Source organism: Gasterosteus aculeatus, chromosome 1, assembly GCF_964276395.1.
Source record: "Gasterosteus aculeatus chromosome 1, fGasAcu3.hap1.1, whole genome shotgun sequence".
In the NCBI taxonomy this organism is placed as follows: domain Eukaryota; kingdom Metazoa; phylum Chordata; class Actinopteri; order Perciformes; family Gasterosteidae; genus Gasterosteus; species Gasterosteus aculeatus.
In genome coordinates, this window is record NC_135688.1 from 16,133,786 (window position 1) to 16,155,904 (window position 22,119).

The following is a 22,119-nucleotide window of genomic DNA, read 5'->3' on the forward strand; positions in this document are numbered from 1 at the left end:
TATCATCAGGAAATGAAGGGAAATCTTCTCAAGCTTGTAGGAGATCCAGAATCAAGGCCCTCTCTAATGTTGTTTCGGGGGGGGAATTGCATATTTATTGTATCAGTAACAATCACTAGCCGATCAAAGATTTAAGGATTCTTTTATGGAAACATGCAGGGCTAAATTTTCATGCAGATCGAGACAATGACACAAATTGTATTTACTTGTTTTAAATTGGAGGTGGTAGTTAAAGTCTGAACCCTGCAAAGGCAATGACAAGTAAATAGAATTTAGAATACAAGCTCCTTTGTTGCATCAATTAAGCCAGTCAGATTGCTTTTAAAGATATATTTAAAGACCCTGTCTCTCCTCTGCGCAATTTACTCAACTCTGTTCTTCCCGCAAACTAGGGTTAGTGACTATTTTGAACATTGCCAGCAACTGCGCATACACAAAAGAAATCCAAAATATCTTTATGTGTTCTTCCAAAGGTCATAAAACTCTCTGCCATCTGTTGAGGAAGATTTTTAAGAAATCTGTTTTTAACAAAGGCAGAATTGCTGATTTTCTTTGGTTTTATACACCTGGTTACCACGGTTTCCGCCATGCCTTTGGCAATACTGGCTATGCAAGATGCTAACCACCTTCCCATGGGAGTGTTGTTGTATGCAAGGTCTGGCTATGTTCCTCGCTGGGAATATTACCAAAACAACTGAGGCTGGGGGTGTAAAGAACCTGGCTGAGTGTGCACATGAGCCGCTAATCAACTCACATGATGAGATCATAGTGCTTATTTTAGAGCCCTCCCCCCCACCCAACCTCCTTCAGAATCTCGAAATTGATTTGATATTCAAAGCAGTTTAATTTTTTGGCCCCCGCCGCTCTGCGGTTGCAGCAGAGCAAAGCAAAGGGCCCGGCGGCGAACCGCAGATAGCACGCCGCCTCTACCTCCGCCTCTGCCTGTCACCAGTGCTTTTCAAGACCAATCGAGCACACAGACTCTTACCACTCCCGTTGCTTTCTGTCTCCTCCTCCCTCCCTGCTAATCTATCTTTCTCTCTCACTCTTGATGGCAACGTTTAACTGCTCTCTGTTTCCCACTCCCATCCCTCAGCATTGCTGTTGCTGCTGTGGCTGATAGTTGTGTGACACAGGCTCCAGAGAAGCCAGAGTCCCCTACAAGGAAAGTAGAGGCACCTGACCCCAGTCTGTCCCCCGTTGAACCTTGTCCTCCCGGATCCTCTATTCTGTTGCCCGCATGCAATGGTGGCCTGCAAGTGACTTACTTGAGCACGCCACTGTGAGCACTGAGAACAAATAATCGGCACGATTCAATCACCAGATATTCACACCGAAACTGACACCTGGAAACAGCAAATGGAGACGTTTGGAGTGGAATTCAAACGTCTCCATTTGACGCGTGACCAAAATAAATCTAGCTTGATAAACAAGTATGAATGGGAATTAACATCCATGAAAACAGTGCCAAAATAAATCCAACTCAATTAAGTCTTTAGATCAAATATCCAGCTCCGCTCAGAGTTTATCAGATTGGATGGAGCGTGGATAGAACAGAAACACTTTTAAGATTTTTGAGACTAAACAAAGAGTACATATCAAATTGCAATTCAGAGGGAAATCTGTAAGCTCATTGGGTCTTTATTTCACTGAGCTGAAACTCACTGATTCTGTTAGCAGACCACATTGTGCAACCCTCCTCCTACGACTCGTACTCCATCCCCTCCCTTTCGTGTGCATGATTGTCTTCAACTACGCATGACAATGAGTTCTCGTCGTGTCAGTGCTGTATAACTGTTGTCATTGCCCCCCGCCACTCGTAGCTCGGCATGTAGCAAGATGTGATTTAAAGCTCCAGGTGAATATCTGTGTCCATCTTCCTGTGGCATGTCGTCAAAACATGTTCAGTGTTTTATAAAGAAACAGTTTTCTCTAAATGTCTGAGTATGCCGTAGCAGATCATTTGCCGGCAAATGGGTGTGTGTGGGGGGGCGGGTTGTTTAACCGTGGAGCACCACCACAAGACATTCATAGTTTTATATGATTGTCAGGGTAAAGGGTACGCATTTAGCCAGACTGTTTAATTCTGCATGTTGATGAGCCCGTTAATCAAGCCTGATAGCATGGCTGGCTGCACTGCCAGTCACGCCTCTGTTTGCCCTCACAAAGCAGCACATGATGTGACTTGAAATTGGTCAATCCTAATAAATCACTGGCCCTTCAGAGGCTGCACTGGCACAATAGTCGGCTGATTATCAAAATAGATGGGGAATGGTCCAAAGCGATGTTCTCGGAATAATGTGTTCATCTTTCTGTCCTGTGCCCCCGCGCAATGTATGACCTCCAAAATGCCGGAAAATTGCGGCCAATTGCGGCAACCGTCCCCAGCGCCTCCCTAACCCCCCTCCGCCTTGGCAAAAATGAATTCACTCGCAAGTGTTCCTAACGTGCAGCTGGTGTTGACACGGTTGCAAATTCATCTTTGGCATGAATCCTTTGGATGACAACTTCCCCGGTGCTCATTTACTACAATGTCAGAAGAAGAAAAAATCACATGCAGAATGTTAAAAGCGGATTTAATTATGTGGAGGACGTCATTGTCACCAAACGACATCAACTCTGTTTTCTCAACCTAGGTGCAAATGCATTCTCCTTAGGGGGCTGGAAATTGTCTCCCAAGGACTGAAATGTAGCGTCATTGTGCTTTTTGGACACCTGAAATTACTGATAGACTCTCCAGTGTCAAAGTCAAAGTGAAGAAATGGGATCGTTGAAGTCATAAAAATAGTAGAGTAATAGAGTATTTGTTCAGTTTCAGGGACAAATCTGTGAGAAGCAATTGATAGCGGTATGACTTGTACTTGTGTACCCTTTGATTTCTAAACCGATCGCCATTGCTGTGTGTGGAGACCTTTTTCAAAATGTGATGAATGGTAACTCATTATTGCACACCTTCTAGCTTAAAGCTGTAACCAAAGTAGGATTGTCTTTCTTGTCTTTGTGAGTCAATCACCATGGACATGCTGTATCAGGAGTGCATCCAAATCATTCACTGTTGTTGTTTATTAGTAAAAAATGGAGCTTGGTTTTCTCTGTACAGAATGTTATACGTGCAGTACAACTGTCTAGAACGATTACCCTGATTTTCATGTTCTTTTGTAAAGCAGTGTATGTAATCTAGCATCAATGCCTGGGGTGTTGGAAAACGTTTAAAAATTGGTCGTCTTATTGTGTGATTGTAAAGTTAAATGTTCTGAAAAGCAAAATCCTTCCTCCAGCGAAAAGAAATCATTTTTGATAAACTTGTCAAAGAACGAAAACAGAAGTCATTTGGTTTTATTCTTGTTTTGTTCTTTCTTCTCTCGTGAGAAAAGGAAAAAGAGAAAAAAAAAAGAAAGCTGAGTTTGGCGGGGCAGTTGTTGTCCGCCTATTGAGAAGATTGGAGCGAGACAAAGCATGAAAGTAATTGCCTTCTAAAGATCAAATCACATTTATCCCGTCTTGCAATTAAAAGTATCATTAGCATTTAAATTGCCAAATAAGATTGTGATCAACAGAAATCAATGAGAGCACAGAAGATCAGCCCGAACACTTCACATTGTTTTCCACGAGCCCGGCTGTGGTCACACGCCGTCTTTTTAATCCAAGCGCTTCTGGGGATGCGACACTCTTTCTTTCATATTCAGCGGACAGCAAGAGTGATTTTTTTTCTCAACCCCAGATTGTCTGCGGCTCTAAAACCGCCTCGTTGATTCTGAGGCTCCCAACAAAAGGGTTACTTTTTTCTTGTGAGTGCATTGTAAAAGTCATTTTCGTTGCTGTAAATCTTCCCCAACAGATTACTCTTCAGTTTAAGGATTAGTTATGTCTTCTCCACGCTATCCCCCTTTAAATCTTCCCTTAAGCTGCCCTGAGCCTTTTGTGGCCAGCAGAGCGAGGAAGAGCGAGGTCTTCAAGGTGGATGTCTGAGCAGTAAACAGTGCAAACTTGAATGTAGCTTATGGTTCCCTGCCCCGTTGCTTGCTGCGATCCCTACAGGCCTCTGGTGCCTGTCAGCTTTCATTAGTGTCTTGTGTCTCACAAAGCCAACGCCCACATGCTGTCTGCATCACCCTGTGATCTGAGGAAGCCCACGTGCTGAGGTGGACACAGGGTGGTCAAGCTGAGATGTGCATCGCCGTACTGCATCGTGCTAATGACGGGTCGAGCAAGCAGAGGGCAAACTCCATAATTAGTTTAAATTTTAATGCATAGGCGGAGGAGAGGGCAAAAAAAAAGGCTACGTCTCCACAGTTCTACGCTTTGGAATGTTGAGAGAAGTAAGGCTACATATATCAACACCGTGCACAAGATGTTCATGTCTATATTTTATTCAGCTGGAAAGCAAGCTTTGAGTGGGAAAAGGAGTCCTTTAATTATTTAGCCAAAGTGAAACAAAATGCATTCCTGTGCGAAGCCAAGATTTCCCAAGTGATGACACTGCGAAGCTTTTTATAAAAAATGATTTAAACAATAAAAAAAAGGAAAACTTTGGATTGACGCACCTATTCAATTCTACATTGTTTATCTGTAGCCGTATAGATAAGAAGTACTCACCGTTACGTCACAAATTGGTACATGGAGTTTGATTTTAGCAGTCACTGTCATGGGTTTTTTGTAACCAGAAGTGACAATTGAAAATGGATGGAAAGGGGAAAGGATGCATGTTGGATGCACTTGCACATTGGCTTGACTTTTCACACTGATAGGTTGTCCTTTGATTGAAGCAAATGCCATGTGCTAATTCTTTGTTAGTTCTCAGCATGAAGTCTGCTCATACAGGAGAAGTGGGAAAACAAGCACATATGTACATATATGTGTAAATGCGTAATAAAGTTCCATTATTATTCAGTACGCTGTCAATGAAAATGATTTCCCCACAATGCACTGCACACAAAATATAGGGAGCTTTTGTCAGCCTGAAAAAAGAACACATTGGGACTGTGATAGACAGTGTCAGGAACATCTTGACAAACAAAAAGGTGATAATTATCAATGTCTATCAGTTATATTTCTCAGGGTTTCTGCTGAGATTGGACAATGTCGGTAGATCATTTAAAAAAACATCAGATTGAGCAAGAAACACAAGCTGAGAGACAATTACAGCAAGTAGGAAAAAACTGTGAAGAAGAGCTGCCCATTTATGGTGCCCATTTATTACATTTCATAGATCGACTTGGCTCGCATACAGATATCGCTCACAATTATGCAAGATTCCACATCCAGCACAACCTCCTAGCAAATTGTTTTGACAATCTGGATAAATAGTCTGCTTTTAAGAAAAAAAGTCCAATCACCTGACTAATTGTTTATTTGACACATTGTCATTGTAGTAACAATGCTTTTTACTAGCAGATCTCAGCAGTTACTTTAATTGGCTTATCATTATCAAAACAGCTGCTAAAGGTAAGAACATCAGACCTCACAAACTGCAGCTATCCTTTATATACACTAAAATATGGCAACATGTCACATGTATGTGAGTAAAAAAAATGTACAGAATTTTTTGATCAAGTTGCAGGATCATTTAAGGAAATAAAAACATGGTATTCAGTATTTGAGCATTTAGTGTTCCTTTTTCAATAGCTTATCTTCACTTGTTACTTACCGCAAGTGATGTTTGGGAGGTAAGTTAATATGCATACTATCATAAACAGTGTGTTTTAAAGATGAGCTGTCTGTAGTTTTGGAGGAATCGGAATACAGCTCGAGTAGCTGAACACACGCACTGTGTGTTTGTCTTGGCTTGGCTTGGCTGTATGTTTGTATACATGTTTGTGGGCTCGGCACAGAAGCCGCTTCATTAAAACCCTACGGCTTTTTTTTTTTTACTATATTTCAGTGCCAATGTATAAAGTGAAGAGATGTACACTGATGGCCTCCCGAGGGCCTCGTTTGTGCGTAACCAGATTCCAAATGTAGCCCAATTGAATCAAGAAAGGGAGTTAAGACTGGGAAGAAGTGGCTGTTGTTGTTTGGTCGTCAGGAGACGAGGAAGGTCCTTCATGTTTGGTCAGCTCTGATAAACCCACTCTGCATAAGGGACCCTAAACAAACCACATACTTGAACAGGCTCCTTTGCACAATGTGCATTGAAATGCAATCAAAAGGAGGGTGCCGCAGAATCCGACATGGACGCGGTACAATGAGTAATCCCAGGAACATCTGCAACGAATATGTGTTAAAACACAATGGCATTTCGCACAATCTTTAAAATACAATGACCACTAAGTCGGAGCATGAGGTACACGTCACATCGTTGTTTTGGCTAATTAAAGAAATGACTACACACAGCGCAGGAAGAAAGTGAAAATTGCATTCCCTTTGCACATTTATTTAAAGCAGGTGGTCTTTTCAACTTTTTTTACTCTCACCTGTACCAGAATGCAACGGATTACAATACTTCATAACGAGTTCTGCAAAACTAATAATTATCCATCCCAGGGAAAAAAAAAAAACGAATCGACACCTCGCATCGCCATCCTAAGCGTAAAAGTTGAAACGTGTTAGAGGAGGATGCCTCTCCTCAGAAAGGATCACTGAGAAAAGGGTTTTCTGTAGACGAAGGGAGGATGCTGCGTGCCGCCTCTGTGCTGCAGGCGGGCTGAAGAGGGTGCCACATGAATCTGGCTGTGGCACGGCAGCTCTATCTAGAGACGAGGTGATACGGACTGGAAATAATGAGCGTGAAAGAAAGCGTTAAGGGGTGCACTCATGCACAGATTTTCTGCACATTAAGAAGCCGACTTGGCCTTGCGGAAAGGTCATGTTATTCAATAAGGACGTGAACCAGTGCAAATGGGAGGCGGGAGGAGCCGGAGATGATGCGTGTAGGTACACAGCTCGGTGCCTGTGCTCCACTTCATTATCTTTGATCACTCCTGATATCGTGTCAGACTGGGACAGATGACATCTGACTGCCAGCGTGTTTGAGGGAAGGGATTTTCTTTGTAGCGATTTCCTAGCCACATCCCCCTTCGCTTTGTTGTCTAAAATAATTATCCAGATGCACTTCTAACAGTTCCAACATCAAGCATTTCAATTACAGCTGTCTGTCTTGCTCACAATTAAGTTTTCTTTTTCATTATCACGTGTCAGGGTGGTTTCTGTCTCTTCATTGTCTTATACAAATTGAAATAGTTCTTAACTGTGGTGTTAATGGCGGCATGCAAACAAGCTCAAGGGGTTTGCTTGTTCGAGGATTTGTTCTTCCTCAGGTGTGTCTGCAGAAAGGGTGGGGTGAGCGTCTCGAGGGTGGGGTGGGGTCAGTGCCAGGGATCCAGTGGAAGGCGGAGTGCAGGACTCGCCTGCTGAGCTCCCTGTCGCAACACCAGGGGACGACGCGTCAAACAAACAGCCTCTGCACAGCGGGCGGGGTGTTTGTACGAGCGGCGCCCTGTGAGGCTCGATCCACCCTGAGGACTTGACTCACACATGCCCTTCTCCCTGCCCTCCTATACTCCCCCCATCCCCATCTCCTCACCTCAGTGTCCAATTACAGCCCACTCTCATTAGCACAGTGTCTCTCCAGCGAGAGCCTTTGAAAGGGCAGGGGGAAAGGCTGGTTCCGCTGCAACAAAGCCGCCAACACGAGATCTATCAAAATCCGAGGAGAGAGTGGAAAAAGGCAAGTGCAGGCAGGACTTCTCATTATAGAGTGCTGTGGAAGGTGAGGGACAGAGGGAGTGGCGATCCCCCTCTGTGCTGAGTGTCATGTTGTCTTTTTGCTCTCTTAACAGGACCGACCTTCCACCTGCCCACAAGCCAGCCCCGCCTCCGCCCAAAAAGAAGAACAGCGACATGAAGGGACACTTGACATCCGATGACATCCAGGTAAGACTTCCTCCTTTTCTTTTAATTGTGCCCTTTCCGGCTGATCTTATGTCTGAGAACTTTTTTCTTCCCCGAATCTCAGTCGCAATATTTGAGTGAAACATTGACTGAACTCAAAATAAAATCAAGCAAAAAACTCACCTTCACTTCACTTACTATATTTACAATTAATGTTATTGTAGTTGGCCCTTTTGAGATGAGTGGTGTAGCTTTGGTCTGATAAACAGCTCCATTTCACAGCAGTGTTGGTAGCAGTTTTCAAAGCACAAGATCTGTATACTGGATTCGAGTGAGCAGTTTTATAATTAGTCAGAGACAAACGAAAATGTCAGCATTGGGTGGACTAGTGAGGAGAATCTTCCCATATAACTGTTTTCTCAGAACACTGATTCGTGGCAAATCACTTGCCACCACTGAAAAAACCCTTGTCCAAACCTCCGCTGTGCTTTGATGCTCCGACACGCAGATGATTGTACAATTGCACGAGCAATGCGTTCAATACATCCTCCTCCTTAAGTTCCTTTCTAGAGGGGTAAATGAAGCAGGAGACACGGTCGCCATATCCTAAAATCTCTCTACTGCACATGCAATCTGGTTTACAGTGTGTTCGCAGAGGAAAAGTGACAAAACGGAGCATATCTACTAAATTATCCCATTTTGGAGTGTACGCAATGCTGCGATAAAAATGTCAAATTTCAAATTTTAAACATTGTTATTGTTGTTAATGTAACCAGGTCTTTGTGATGAATAGTTGTCATCGGACCATATTATTCTGTCAAGCTTGCATGAGGATGCAATCTTTATATACTGCATTTAAAATAAAACATCAGTTTTAGAGTCAGTTCCACGTAAATGATCATAAAAGCTTTGTTCCCAGTGTCCTTACTGTAATTTTGTCCAGAGAAATGACATGAACCAAACATGACATGCCAACAACACGCGTGGGTCCTTACAGGTCGTAGTAATCCTCAGACATTAAGGCAAGGACTGCGGTGCAGCATAATTGCCGATTCCAAATTGGGGAGATAAAGGCGGGAAAAAAATGCAGATGTATCAGCACTGCGAGGCCTTTATATGCAACTTTATGAGACTCCAAGGTCAAACACCTGGACATCTGGGCAGACAAGTTAATGAAGAGAGGGGAGAGTAATGTGCTCTCCTCTCTGCACTACCATATAGGAATCCCCGGTGATTAGTGGACAGATGAGGCTGTAATACACACTTTACAGCATCTAATTTTGAGAAGATGCCCAGCAAGCTTGCGTCCGGAAATATAAAAGTGGGCAAAAGAAAGAAGCATAACAGCAGGTTCACGATATGGCAGGTAACACGCGCATGAATGAACGATGATCACTGAAGCATGAACAATAAGCAGCGCTGTTACACATGCGGGCATGTGCAGTGCAAAATATTAACCGACCAGATTCCCTTTAGGTTTCTCGCTGTCCTCGGCTGTAATTCATTCTGAACAGCAGGGTGTGACCCAACAACGCCTGTACCGTCCACGTATATTCGACATCCGATTCAAGGAAGTTTCAAAACGATTCAGAGTAAAAGGTTGTTGAAGGATAATCTGAGCGACATCTTTGAGTCATAGACCAGAAATTTCTTTAGCTTTCGTCCCTTCAGGCGGACGAGTTCCTTTACCAAAAACCTGTCAATCATGTCAATGAACTGCTTCTTTAAAAAACACTGAGATAGTCAGCATCTATATCGCCAGATCATCTATTATAATAACATTATTCTATTTATTGTTTGTGCATCATTGAGCTGCTAGTTTCCTTTACTTCCTGCTGGTTTGGATGACACAAAGTTAACAGATTGAGTTTGAAATGTTGCACAAAAGAATGGCTGAATCTTTCATAACAAATCCGTGGCATAATGTATATACTTGTGTCTCTAAGATGAATAGCCACACATGATTCATCTTAAATTCATTAAATAGAAACTCAATGCTGTTCTTTGCTGTTCTCTGATATATGGCTCAACCCTCAGTCCAAAACACCCTGAACGGCATCGAAGACCACATTTTGGGAATTAAATAAGTAAGGATTACCAATAAAAGAATTCAGACTCAGCCTTGTATTAGGTAATGCTGTATATCCTACTCCTAAAATTGGACCCTGAGAAAGTTGGATACCACAGCTTTATTTCAGGATGGGTTGCTAGGTGACCGGGCTGGCCTCGAGAAGCTGGCAGCATCGTGGTTTCATCATTGGCCAATGCACACAACAAAAACTGACGGCGCAGCCAAAGTAACAACATCTGCGGCCACATCCCAGCACTCGGTGTGCGTTGCTGTGAGGTGGACTCTGCCAGCCAAGCAGACAAAAAGCATCCAGGAGGCCGATGTCTTTATGCCTCAAATCTTTCAACCCAGCTAATTGCATAGGACTTGTGGCGTTCAGCTCACAATTCAACCACTAAATCCTTTGGTTTTTGATGATATTAATGGAAACGCTCAACCCAGTGCGTGTTGACTGACATTTTCGCTATTTGGGATTTTTTCGGATAAAACAGCATTAGGCGGCCTTTTGAGTCGTCAAATTCAACAGCGGAAAGGTGCAAAGGGGAAATGCATTGTTCAATACCTATTATACGAATCTCACATTTATCCCGTTGATAACTTCATTGTTCTGGACAACTTTAATTTCACTCATTCACTTTTGGTTCTTTTCAATGCCGCAGCACTGACACATGTTTAATGAAAATCTTTTAGTGTTCATTTGCCACTTAAATATTAAATTCATTCCGTCATAGCCTGAAAGGTCTCTAGAACCTGTTGTGAATATCACGCTTTAAAACAAAAAGCTTTCAAGGCACCCCACCGCCTGCGACGTCAATCTTTGCAATGTGATTATGACAGGTTAATTAAGAGCATGCTGCGCAGAAAATTTGCCCCCATCCCACTCGATACGTTACTTCTATTTTGCTGAAGAAGATGTGACATCTGCACCTTCGGTTCCCAGTAAGGAAAAAAGACAGCTGTCATCTTGTTCATGTCCATTTCCAAAAACAAGTCTAGTAGTGTTATTGTAGGGGTTTGTTGTTGTTTTTGTTGAACTGTAGATATAGTGTCAACAGCTCTGCTCTCGACTTTTTCCTTGAAAAACTCCTTGCCATCAACAATGTAGGAATGATAGATTTATTGACAGTAATATGCAAGAACCAATTCATTTTAAAATTAAAATGGACCCTAATAGATGTAAAAATTATCTTATTTCATATTATATTACCATCTTTAACATACTCTACAAATTGTCATGTTCTGTTTGAAATGAATTCATAGTTTTCTAGATGTAAAAATAAATACTTAGACTGTTTTCCGTAATGTACAACACTTTGTAAACATTTTGGGTGAAATAGTAGCCCTAATTTCAACATTTGAGTAATGAGTTATCAAACCATTAAAGCAAACCTGGAAAGTAAACTGGGGTTTCACATCAAGACTGGGCATCCAGTTTGTCATCGCATTTTAAAAAAACTCCCCGTTTCCCTGTAGAGAAAAAAAAGAAACAATATTGTTTCACATATGAACACATATTAATACGACAAGGTGGTTTCAAGGAGCTTTGTCCATATATTGACAACCTGTGTTTGCTCAACTGTAATTAATCTGCAGCGTTTTTTAATCACACATCACCTTTGTGTGTGAATTACGTTTCTTGCGGTTCTTTCCCTTAGTTGCTGGGCAGCACAGCTCGCCTGTGGAGCCTCATATTCCTGGCTTCACTATTTCAGAAGTTTGCATCATACCTTTTGTGTGATATAGAAGGGATTCATTTGGAAAAATAACTTTTGACGCTCATGTAGAGTTCAGCAGAGTTCTAACTGCTGTCAACTTATGTTCCTTTCCCAGATTTCACATCTCGTTTCTGCTCATTACTGCTGGAAAAACAAATGTGTGAAAAGTGTGTGCACTAAAGGTGGTTGTTTAGAGGGATGGCCTGGAAGGGATCTATGTCCTGCCCCTTCCGGTTGACCTCCACCATTATATAAATATATTTGCATAGATGTTATAGTTAACTAGCCAGCTAGCAAGCCACGGTAACGTTAGCGACGTACATTGTGCCATTTGGTGTAGTTGTTTCACATAAATCTAAACGTGCTTTAGCAAACTGATAATTAACAAATTACCTTTTTAAGTCAAAGACATCACATGGCATTAATGGAACCAATAAAACATTATAAAAAACATTGACTGCTCTTTCTTTCCCAAAATAGGTTATTATGGTGGAAAGCCTCCCGACAACAAATTAAACCTTGCTGTGCAGGCGCGGCATAAACGGGTTGAGCCGCCTGCTTCATGGGAGCCGGCAGGGAGTCTTGATGAGCTCTCTGTGTTTCCCACAGGTGGTTCATCTTGACAAGGACGAGGAAATGCAGAAGCTTCCTCTTCAGCCTCCTTATTACGACATGGCGCCCTCCGAGTTGACCCCCTTCACTGATAAACCGGTGAGTAGTGATGCCACAAATAGGTTCACTGGAGCTTCTCCGTGAACGGGTCACCCACAGCCGGCACCCCACGGGCCCGGGGTAATTACTGGTAAAAGGGGCGAGCTTTCCGTGCCATTAAGCTTGGGGGTGTTCTGGGGAGTTGATTTGCAAATGAAATGCAAAATGCTTTCTAAAACCACTGAGGATCTGTCACCTGCTTGTCTGGTGTTGCTGACCAATAAATCCAGTGGGTGCTTTGAATAAGCTCATATCATCACTCACCTTCTAGTTAAACCTGGGCCAGTCCACATCCTCTCTCTCTCTCTGTATGTGTGGGCTCTTTCATGTTCTGACCCCAAAACTCATCGGCTGCTCTGCCCTTCCGCCTCACCTCCTAATCCACTACCTCTAATCCCTCGTAATTACTCCTGTGTTTGCATGGCAACCGGGCCTCTGATAAATTGCAGTTTGATGCTCTACAGTAGATCATTGCCCTGTGAGAGTAAACTGTTGCTTGTCAAGTGGCAGCCTGTTGTATCAGAGGCCTCTGGTTGCTGCGGCGGGAGGCACAGAGGCTTGAGGCTGTTTTTTTCGGCCCCCTTTTTTTTATTTTTGTGCCTTTGCCTGAAGCCCGACTTTTTGGACAATGTGTTGCCACCTGCAAGTGCGTGCGTGTTGTGTGCACCAGGAGAAAAGAAATCACACGTTGTCTGCCTGCTGTAGCAGCCTTATCGTACGGTATCAGACAGCATCAAACCTGCAGCGCTTCAGAAGTGGAATATTTCCTAACTAAAATCCACAGTAATAGTGCACCTTTCAAAAAGACGATGTAAACAAATGAATGACGATAGTGAGGGCGGTTGACCTGGACTACAGCGCTTTGAATTCAACACCGTGAGGAATCATTGTAAAATGAGTTGAATAAAATCTACTCATCTACCATCTGCCATTCAAATATGATTGTCAAAAAGACCACTAAATTCAGGATTTCCCTGTTGTTTTGCTATACCATATATACATATCATCGAAAGTAAAAAGAAACATATAATAATAATAACTACCAAGTACATTTTTTCTTGTGTTTGTTATTAGTGTTATTGTTGACCAAAAGCTACCACCATCCTGCTGCCATGAATACTCACCACTGTCATTCCCAAAGACGGGACCCACAGGTCCATTTCATTATGGTGCACAAAATACATTTACCTTGATTTTCCTATTGTTCAAAGGAACATATGCTGGTGGTGAAATTGTAGTATACGGTGCTTCCGTAAAGTATTCACAGCGCTTCACTTTTTCCACATTTTGTTATGTTACAACCTTATTCCAAAATGGATTAAATTCATTATTTTCCTCAACATTCTACACACAACAACCCATAATGACAAAGTGAAAACTGTTTTTGCAAATCTGTTAAAAAATAAAGAACGAAAACATAACATGTACATAAGTATTCACAGCCTTTGCTCAATACTTTGTTGAAGCGCCTTCGGCAGCAATTACAGCCTCAAGTCTTCTTGGGCAGTTTCTCCCATTCTTCTTGCAGAACCTCTCAAGTTCCATCAGGTTGGATGGGGAGCGTCGGTGCACAGCCATTTTCAGATCTCTCCAGAGATGTTCAATCGGGTTCAAGTCAGGGCTCTGGCTGGGCCACTCAAGGACATTCACAGAGTTGTGCCGAAGCCACTCCTTTGTTATCTTGGCTGTGTGCTTCGGGTCGTTGTCCTGTTGGAAGATCAACCGTCGCCCCAGTCTGAGGTCCAGAGCGCTTTGGAGCATGTTTTCATCGAGGGTGTCTCTGTACATTGCTGCATTCATCTTTCCCTCAATCCTGACTAGTCTCTCAGTTCCTCCCGCTGAAAAACGGCCCCACAGCATGATGCTGCCACCACCATGCTTCACTGTAGGGATGATATTGGCCAGGTGATGAGCAGTGCCTGGTTTCCTCCAGACACGACGCTTGGCATTCAGGCCAAATCTTTGTTTCATCAGACCAAAAATGTTGTTTCTCATGGTCTGAGAGTCCTTCAGGCGGGCTGTCGTGTGCTTTTTACTGAAGAGTGGCTTCCGTCTGGCCACTCTACCAAACAGGCCTGATTTGTGGAGTGCTGCAGAGATGGTTGTCCTTCGGGAAGGTTCTCCTCTCTTCATAGAACAACACTGGAGCTCTGTCAGAGTGACCATTGGGTTCTTGGTCACCTCCGCGACTAAGGCCCTTCTCCCCTGATCGCTCAGTCTGGCTGGGCAGAGGAAGAGTCCTGGTGGTTCCAAACTTCTTCCATTTCCAGATGATGAAGGCCACTGTGCTCATTGGGACTTTCAATGCTGCACCCTTCGCCAGATCTGTGACTTCATGGCTTGGTTTATGCTCTGATATGCACTGTCAACTGTGATACATTATTACATTACATTACATGTCATTTAGCAGACGCTTTTATCCAAAGCGACTTGCATTACACTTTAAACCCATATATATATACAGACAGGTGTATGCCTTTCTCAATCATGTCCAATCAACTGAATTTACAGGTGTTTTCACATTGTCATTATGGGTTGTTGTGTGTAGAATGTTGAGGAAAATAATGAATTTAATCCATTTTGGAATAAGGTTGTAACATGTGGAAAAAGTGAAGCGCTGTGAATACTTTGGACTGTAGATGGTCAGGAACATTCATTTTAGCACAAAGAGCACCAAAATGTATATTAATCCTGCACTGAAAATAATCCCCAAACAATTTCTTCTATTTCCATCTCTTTCACCGACATACGTACCCTATAGTGTTTGCTAAGCCAGTGTTTTTCAACCTTTTTTGCGTCAAGGCACTCTTAAGACACAGAAAAAATCTCACGGCACACCAACAACCGGAAATTATATGAAAATCAATCCCAAACATAGTTTCAGCATGAGCATATTATACTCTAAGAAATCAGGGAAATGCGTGTTCTATTTGTTGTGTTTTATTAAACTTAACATCATCCTAATGCCAAGATGGCCCAGGCTTTATGCCCAGGTATCTCTTAAACCTAGTTTATGCTTCTGCGTTTTCCCTTGCGTCGCTTTTAACACCTCCTTGCCTCCGTGTTTTGAGCCATTTTTTTTCTCCCGCAGCGCACCAGGCTGCGATTGGTCCGCTAACTACGTCCTTTACGGAGTCTCGCATTTCCGCTTTCATAGCTCGATACCGCCATTATTAAAACGAAGAATGTTTACGAGAGAACGGATCAGATTGAACTTCTGTCGGAAGAAATGCGTAAATGTGACCGCTTCTACAAGCCGTCATTGGCGGCCTGTAGAAGCGGGTTGATTCATGGAGGGAGATCGCCGCAAACGCAGGTTTGCCGGTCGAGAGGAACAAAGTTGTGGAGGAAAATACGGGACAAATGTGTCCGCGATGAAAAGCAGCAGTGGCGATGCACGGGGCAATAAAGTCTATGATAAATAAATAAACAAATAAATAAATAAATAAATAAATAGACGTGATTCTCTAGGTCGTCTTCAACAAAACACGTCACTCCGCCTGTTGTTGTGGCGGTGAATTGCTCTGCAACACCCGCAGAACCATGACTTGAAACGAGTGCGTCGACGCAACGACGCAGACGCAAACGCAGAAGCATGCGCCAGCCTTAAATCTCACTTTTTTTAATTGTCGCCTCAGCAAATCTGCCTATTAATTACGCTGCGTACCGCCACCCACAGGCAGAGGGTATTGTATTGAGCCTTCATACCACCAACAGCGCGACGACACACATACACACACAAGTTGGCTCTTTTTTTTTTCACCAATGAAGTGACAGTATGTAAAAAAAAAAAATCACGGCACACCTGACAGCCTCTCGCGGCACACTGGTTGAAAAACACTGTGCTAAACTATAGATGTTCTGTATTTCGTCGGTAGGGACCAAATAATCCTTTGAGCAGAGATCCAAAAAAGCAGTGGGATAGTACTGAAAGACGAAGACCAATTGTGGTCTTGGTATTTCAATGGGATTTGTAACAATAACAAAAGTACTTTTTCTTTCATGTTTAGCAAACTTATTATAAGTTATATTAGTTCTACGTAAGAAATCGGAGGATGAACCAAATGTATACTGATCTTACAAAGCAGCCCGGCCGTTAAGGCCTTTAAATTTAATTAAATGGATTTTGTTACAAGGTATGATTGGAAATGCAGTAAATATTTTGTCTCATACTTTTCTGAAATGTTGGTTTGAATAGTCTCTTATAACCTGAATAACCGGCTTCTATTCAAGAAACTGTCACACACAACAGCTACATTTCCCCTTAAACATCGTCCATGTTAACCTTGATCAACAACGCTACATACATCATATATTTCCCTGTCTGCACGGCTTTCCGAAATTACGGCTTTTCATTCATGGAGAGATTTTTAAACTACCCATGTTGTCTCAAACCAACTTTTTCAGGGATAGCTCAATTACTCCCAAGGTTTTCCCCCTGACAAATTGATTCTTATTTTCTGTGTAATTATTCAAGGATTTTAGACTATCACCTTCAATTCCATACCCAAAGGAACCGGATGTTTAATTCTAATATGTTGAAGGCAAGAAATGTTTTTTTTCCTTAGATTTATTTCTTATCTCTGATAACATTCCACTTAAAGTTCAGGGCCGACGGGGTATCAGTGAGGTTTTCAAAACACTATTTGCGAGAGACGTGACTTGACTGCCGAGTGTTACTAATGATCATTCTCTAGGGGCAAAACACTATCTGCCAATTTTGAATTGCAATGTGGCTGTAATTTCCCCCTGATTGCACTCTGGTCAGGACAAATATTCTAGATATATAAATATGATACAGGATGTGAGTTTTGGGGAAATATGCAACGTTGGAGAGATTGCACAGTAGATTTCAAATTATTAATCTTAGGTTCGGTGAAAGCTGCAGTCATCTCTTTATAATTATTTGTCAGATGGAGGATTACTGGTTGCAATGAGTGATGGAGCAACAGGTATCATCCAATTGCATTTCCTACCTCAAGTGTTATTTAGCTGGACACAGGACAGTTAACATCTCTGCTTTACTTTGTCACATAACTCCCTCAATCTTGCATCATTGCCAGGGACAAAGTAGAGTAGACAGAGTAAAAGGACTTACACTAACGTTTGATCTAATCACTGAATTTTTCATGCAGTCGTTTCTTAAGATCTGAAAAGTAGACTGTGGGGTGTTTATCCCTCAAAGCGTCGTTAGTCATCTGTAATTTGAGTTTGTTGGTAATACAAACGTGTGTGCAGTAGGACTCCCATTTGTCCTGCTCTGTGCTGTAAGAACTACTTTGTCTTGTTTTTCATAAAATGATATGTCAGTCCATCACCATTTGTGCATCCATTATAACATAAGGAAATAATGTTATTCATAATTTAATAAACACAATGAATCTTATTTTTATAATTTCATGCTATCACATGTAAAACATAAAAGTATTAACTAACTGCATTGCAACAATACTCAAGATTCAACCAATCTGCCTAAACTCTTTTAAGCTGGTCAAAACAAGACAGGTATTTTACAACGGTGTGCCTGAGGCTTCTATGATATCAGTGCGTCTGCACCCAATAGTAAGGCCTCTTCAAATCAACACGGCAAACTCTCATGTCTTTTGATTGTTTTCATTTTTGTTGAATGTTTTAAACTAAATCCAAATCTTCTATGCTTTAACTTTTCCCTGGTACCTTGTTGTTGTAATTCTGTTTTTCAAGCCTCTATTTACATGTCCTATTTAGTTACCATGGTAAATATGTTTCAATGAATTCTGTATGCATAGACTGAAATGGCTAATTTCAGCATCATTCTTGGATTGTTATTGACCCAGTGTCTTTGAATATCCATTCTAGAGCTGAAGACAACAATCAAAGGTATTTTTGGAATTGGATAAACAGAGCTGACAGCTGTCATTTATTGATCGCCCCATTAAGAGTCATTTACTTAATCATCTACTTGGACTACTGCTTATTGAGTTAATAAGTCATTCAATCACCCAGGTTTGCTCAGATTAGTCCGATGTTGGTTCGTTGAAGGTTTTCGCCCGTGTTTACCTGCATTCTGATATTGATTTTTTTTCCAGCATCTCCCTGAATGTGCTTCATCGGTTGTGTAAATACCTCCATTTGTGCCACAATAACTTTGGTAAAAGCCATAATCAGGGAATTTATGGAGTGTTCAAAACACAGAATTGCTGTAGTTAGAGTTCGATTTTGTCTTTTGAAAGACTGTGTGGACATGTGTTGTTATACCCAGCAACTTAAAGCATTGCATTATTTCTAACAAAATGCGCACATGAGCAACAGATCATAAAAACAGATCAAAAATAAAAACTTTGTTGCTGAGGAGAAGCATATTTCTGTCGCACTTGCAAACACTTGTTTTCATCATTCATCATTACAAAAATTCATCATTATGATGCATGACAACAAGTCAGAATCCTTCTTTAGACCTTTTTTCTCATATTAATTTCTCTCTGTGCACACGTCTCCATCTCTTTGTCACATGAAATTTGATTTATGTATCCCATGCTTTCACATTAGCTCTCCTCTCTTATCACCACTGCTCACAAACTCTCTCTCTCTCTTTCTCTCCCCGTCACTCTTGTCAATCTCTTTCTCACTCTCTCGTGTTTTTGGCTGCCTCACTCCTCACACACCTTTCGCCTCTCTTGTCTCCAGAACTCTGGCCACAAGGACTGCGATGTCCAGTATGCGGAGCTGGATACTGCAGCTTTGGCCTCTTCTCCCAGCCCACGAAGCTCTGCTCACACTGGCCCTGGGGACCTTGTCGAGTATGCAACCATCCAGCCTAGCTCACACTAGCGCATGTCAATATAGGCCTTTTCCCTCAGACTTTGGCCTCAAGGTACACAGACTGATGCACTCCTTCCCATCGTCCACCCCCTTTCTCACACGCACTGTGCTCCCTTCATATGCTCCACATGGTTCCTTTTCTCCCCTCCTCTTAAATCTCGGCCATCTTACAATCTGCTGGTTGCTGCTCAGCAGAGTTCGATTAAGAAAGAAGAATTTTCAGGCTGTACTAAAATAGGTTGAACCACACTAAAATCTAGCCAGCCAAACATGCAAGACATAGCTGTGGGGTAATATTGTGGGGAACATAACATGCAAAACACTTCATCATCTTGTCTTTCAATCTTTGCATGCATGAATCCCTTTTGAACAGACACCTGCAGAGAAAGTAGCTGTGAGCATTTACCATTATCTACTAATGTCAATGATTCGGCCCATTTATCTGCATGAGTCTTTTGCATGAGCTTCTTAGAGGCATGCGGTCTCCATGCAAGTGCATCTATAGACAGTTCTTTGGGATGTTCATGACTTATGTTGAGATGATTCATCAAACACGGGGCATAATATTGAACGTATCTCATGTAAAAAAAAATTACCCCAAACGGCCATAAACAAAATGTCTTTCTCAATAGATTCTGTCACAACCCTGATTTGTGCGAAAAACAGGGCAAAGCAGGGCCCTCATCTGAAAGACGCTGCTCTGATGTCTCATCTAAAGGAAGAGAGGAGTCCTTCTGTCACAAAACACATTCCCCTGCGACACCTAAACTTGTCATCAGAGACAAACATTCTGCTACAGCTTATAGTGTTTTTTAAGCAATATGTGAGGCAGGTCATTTTACAGGCCAATCAGAAGGCCTTCTTGTTGACTCTCGACATGCGAAACCGAAAAGTGCAAGTTACAATATTGAATTGCCAATTCCCCTTTTTCTCTTTTCTCAATTCAAAACAATGTAAATGTAGGTGAAAAAATACATTATTGCTTGCAAAGCTTTTAAAAAGTCAAAATCAAATACATTATTGCACACAAAGCTTTAATCCATATCTTTCCATGAGTTTTTGTCTTTTTTTAAATCTCAGTGGAATTTACGGTTGTGTATTAAAAAGACAGAAGAACACATTAATCATTAGTCTTTGGCATCTTGAACTTCAGCTCCAGAAACTGTTTAAATATTGACCAGCTTTGTAGCCCGAAATCCCATGGTTTGCAAAGTCAGTAAACATGTTTATTGACCAAGTAACACTGTGGCACTTTGGACTAATGGAAACAAGGCACAATAGACCAGTGATTCCTTGTCAGTACAAAGAGCCTAGTTGTGTCCTAGTTTTAATTATTTGCTTTTTGATGATTGCTTGACACATTGGTTGTGTTGATTGGTGAACAAACAAAAAAATTACCAATTCCTCAGTGCACCACTTTAGACTTAAAGTGACGTAACAGTCAATTAAAAAACAGAAATCTTTGACAGGGTGGCATGGTGAACTGTTATCCTTTGTCGTCAACAAGGTTCTCTGTCCGTTAATCAAAGTGACAGCAAAATACTTTCCCCACAATCCTGTTTGATGAAAATGATGTTTGTATATTATATGATTATTTTTCCCACATATTATATCTACTGTATATTATCAGTTAACACAAGAAAAGTTAAAAAAACATAACTTTGCACAATAGGCATTGGACAACAACACAAATAAACACGGTGCATGAAATATAACATACTCAATTTACAATTAAATATACAGGTTGTGATGGACCTCAGCCTCCTGAAAAATTGAATGGGCTCAAAGAGTCTGTGTTTGGGGTGTGGGGGGCTACAATCTTTTTTGATGGCTTTCGAGTCCTAGAAGCCAACACGTCCTGGAGGATCGGCAGATTGCAGCCCCTCCCTGCAGAGCAAATGATGCGCTGCAGCCTGCACTTGTCCTTGTCTGTGGCTGCAGGGTACCGGGCCGTCATGTAGGAGCAGAGGATGGACTCAATGATGGCGGTGTAAAAGTGCACCATCGTTGTCTTTGGCAGGTTGAATTTATTCAGCTGCCTCAGGAAGTACATACTCTGCTGAGCCTTCTTAGTGATGGAGCTGATGTTCAGCTCCATCTTGAGCTTCTTGGTGATGATGGAGTCCAGGGAAATTAAAGGACTCCCCAGTGGTGACGTGGGAGTCACAAAGGGTAATAGGGGCTGGTGGGGCTGCATTCTTCCTGAAATCAACTAGCATCTCCAAAGTTATTTTGACTGCACCACGTTACCAGATGGTCAGACTCCCACCTGTAGGCGGACTCATCCCCACCAGAGATCAGTCTAATGAGGGTGGTGTCGTCCGCAAACTTCAGGAGCTTGACAGACTGGTGACTGGAGGTGCAGCTGTTTGTGTACAGGGAGAAGAACAGAGGGGAAAGAACGCAGCCTTGGGGGGAACCGGTGCTGATGGTCCGGGAGGCTGAGACATGTTTCCCCAGCTTCACGTGATGCTTCCCATCAGATAAGAAGTCTGGGATCCACTTGCAGGTGGAGTCAGGCATGTGCAGCTGAGAGAACTTGTCCTTCAGTGAAAGGACAAGTATAATAAATATAATAAATATTCTCAATGTCCAGGGGCAGTTTTTAAATCGTACAATATAAAATGATAAATATATTAAACATGGTTATGGTTATGATAGTAATGCAATAGTGATGTCTTTCAACAAGCTCTGTTGACGGTATACTGTCTGGGATATTGCTTGTTGACACTCCCAGTGGAATAAGGCATTAAGCCGTGTTACCCCATCAATACAATCTCTTTTTGCTGAGCCAAAGACTGAACTACTAGTTCATATCCTGTTCAAGAAAATTGTTTCTTTAAGAAGAGTAAAGACTTGAATTCACCTTTGGCCAGTGACCTAAATCTACCAATTGTTAATCACAGCCCGATTGCATCTGATCCGTGTTTGCTTTGACAAAGTTATTACATTATCAGATATGAAAACGTATTTGGAACGTTCGCCCAAGCT

The 22,119-nt window shown here is 42.0% G+C and overlaps 1 protein-coding gene across 6 annotated transcripts in view; it reads left to right on the forward strand.

Moving 5' to 3' along the window:
- Positions 1 to 22,119, forward strand: part of nectin1b (nectin cell adhesion molecule 1b) — a 137,763-nt gene that overhangs the window by 107,203 nt on the left and 8,441 nt on the right. The window contains exons 7-10 of one of the 6 annotated variants that reach the window (XM_078105024.1): positions 1,097 to 1,163; positions 7,777 to 7,872; positions 12,226 to 12,327; positions 18,994 to 19,106. In XM_078105024.1, coding sequence (XP_077961150.1) covers positions 1,097 to 1,163; positions 7,777 to 7,872; positions 12,226 to 12,327; positions 18,994 to 19,106 — 378 coding nt within the window. Of the gene's footprint in view, positions 1 to 1,096; positions 1,164 to 7,776; positions 7,873 to 12,225; positions 12,328 to 18,993; positions 19,181 to 22,119 lie in introns of all 6 variants that reach the window. The other 5 variants (XM_078105005.1, XM_078104950.1, XM_078105032.1 and 2 more) reach the window with 5 other exon arrangements.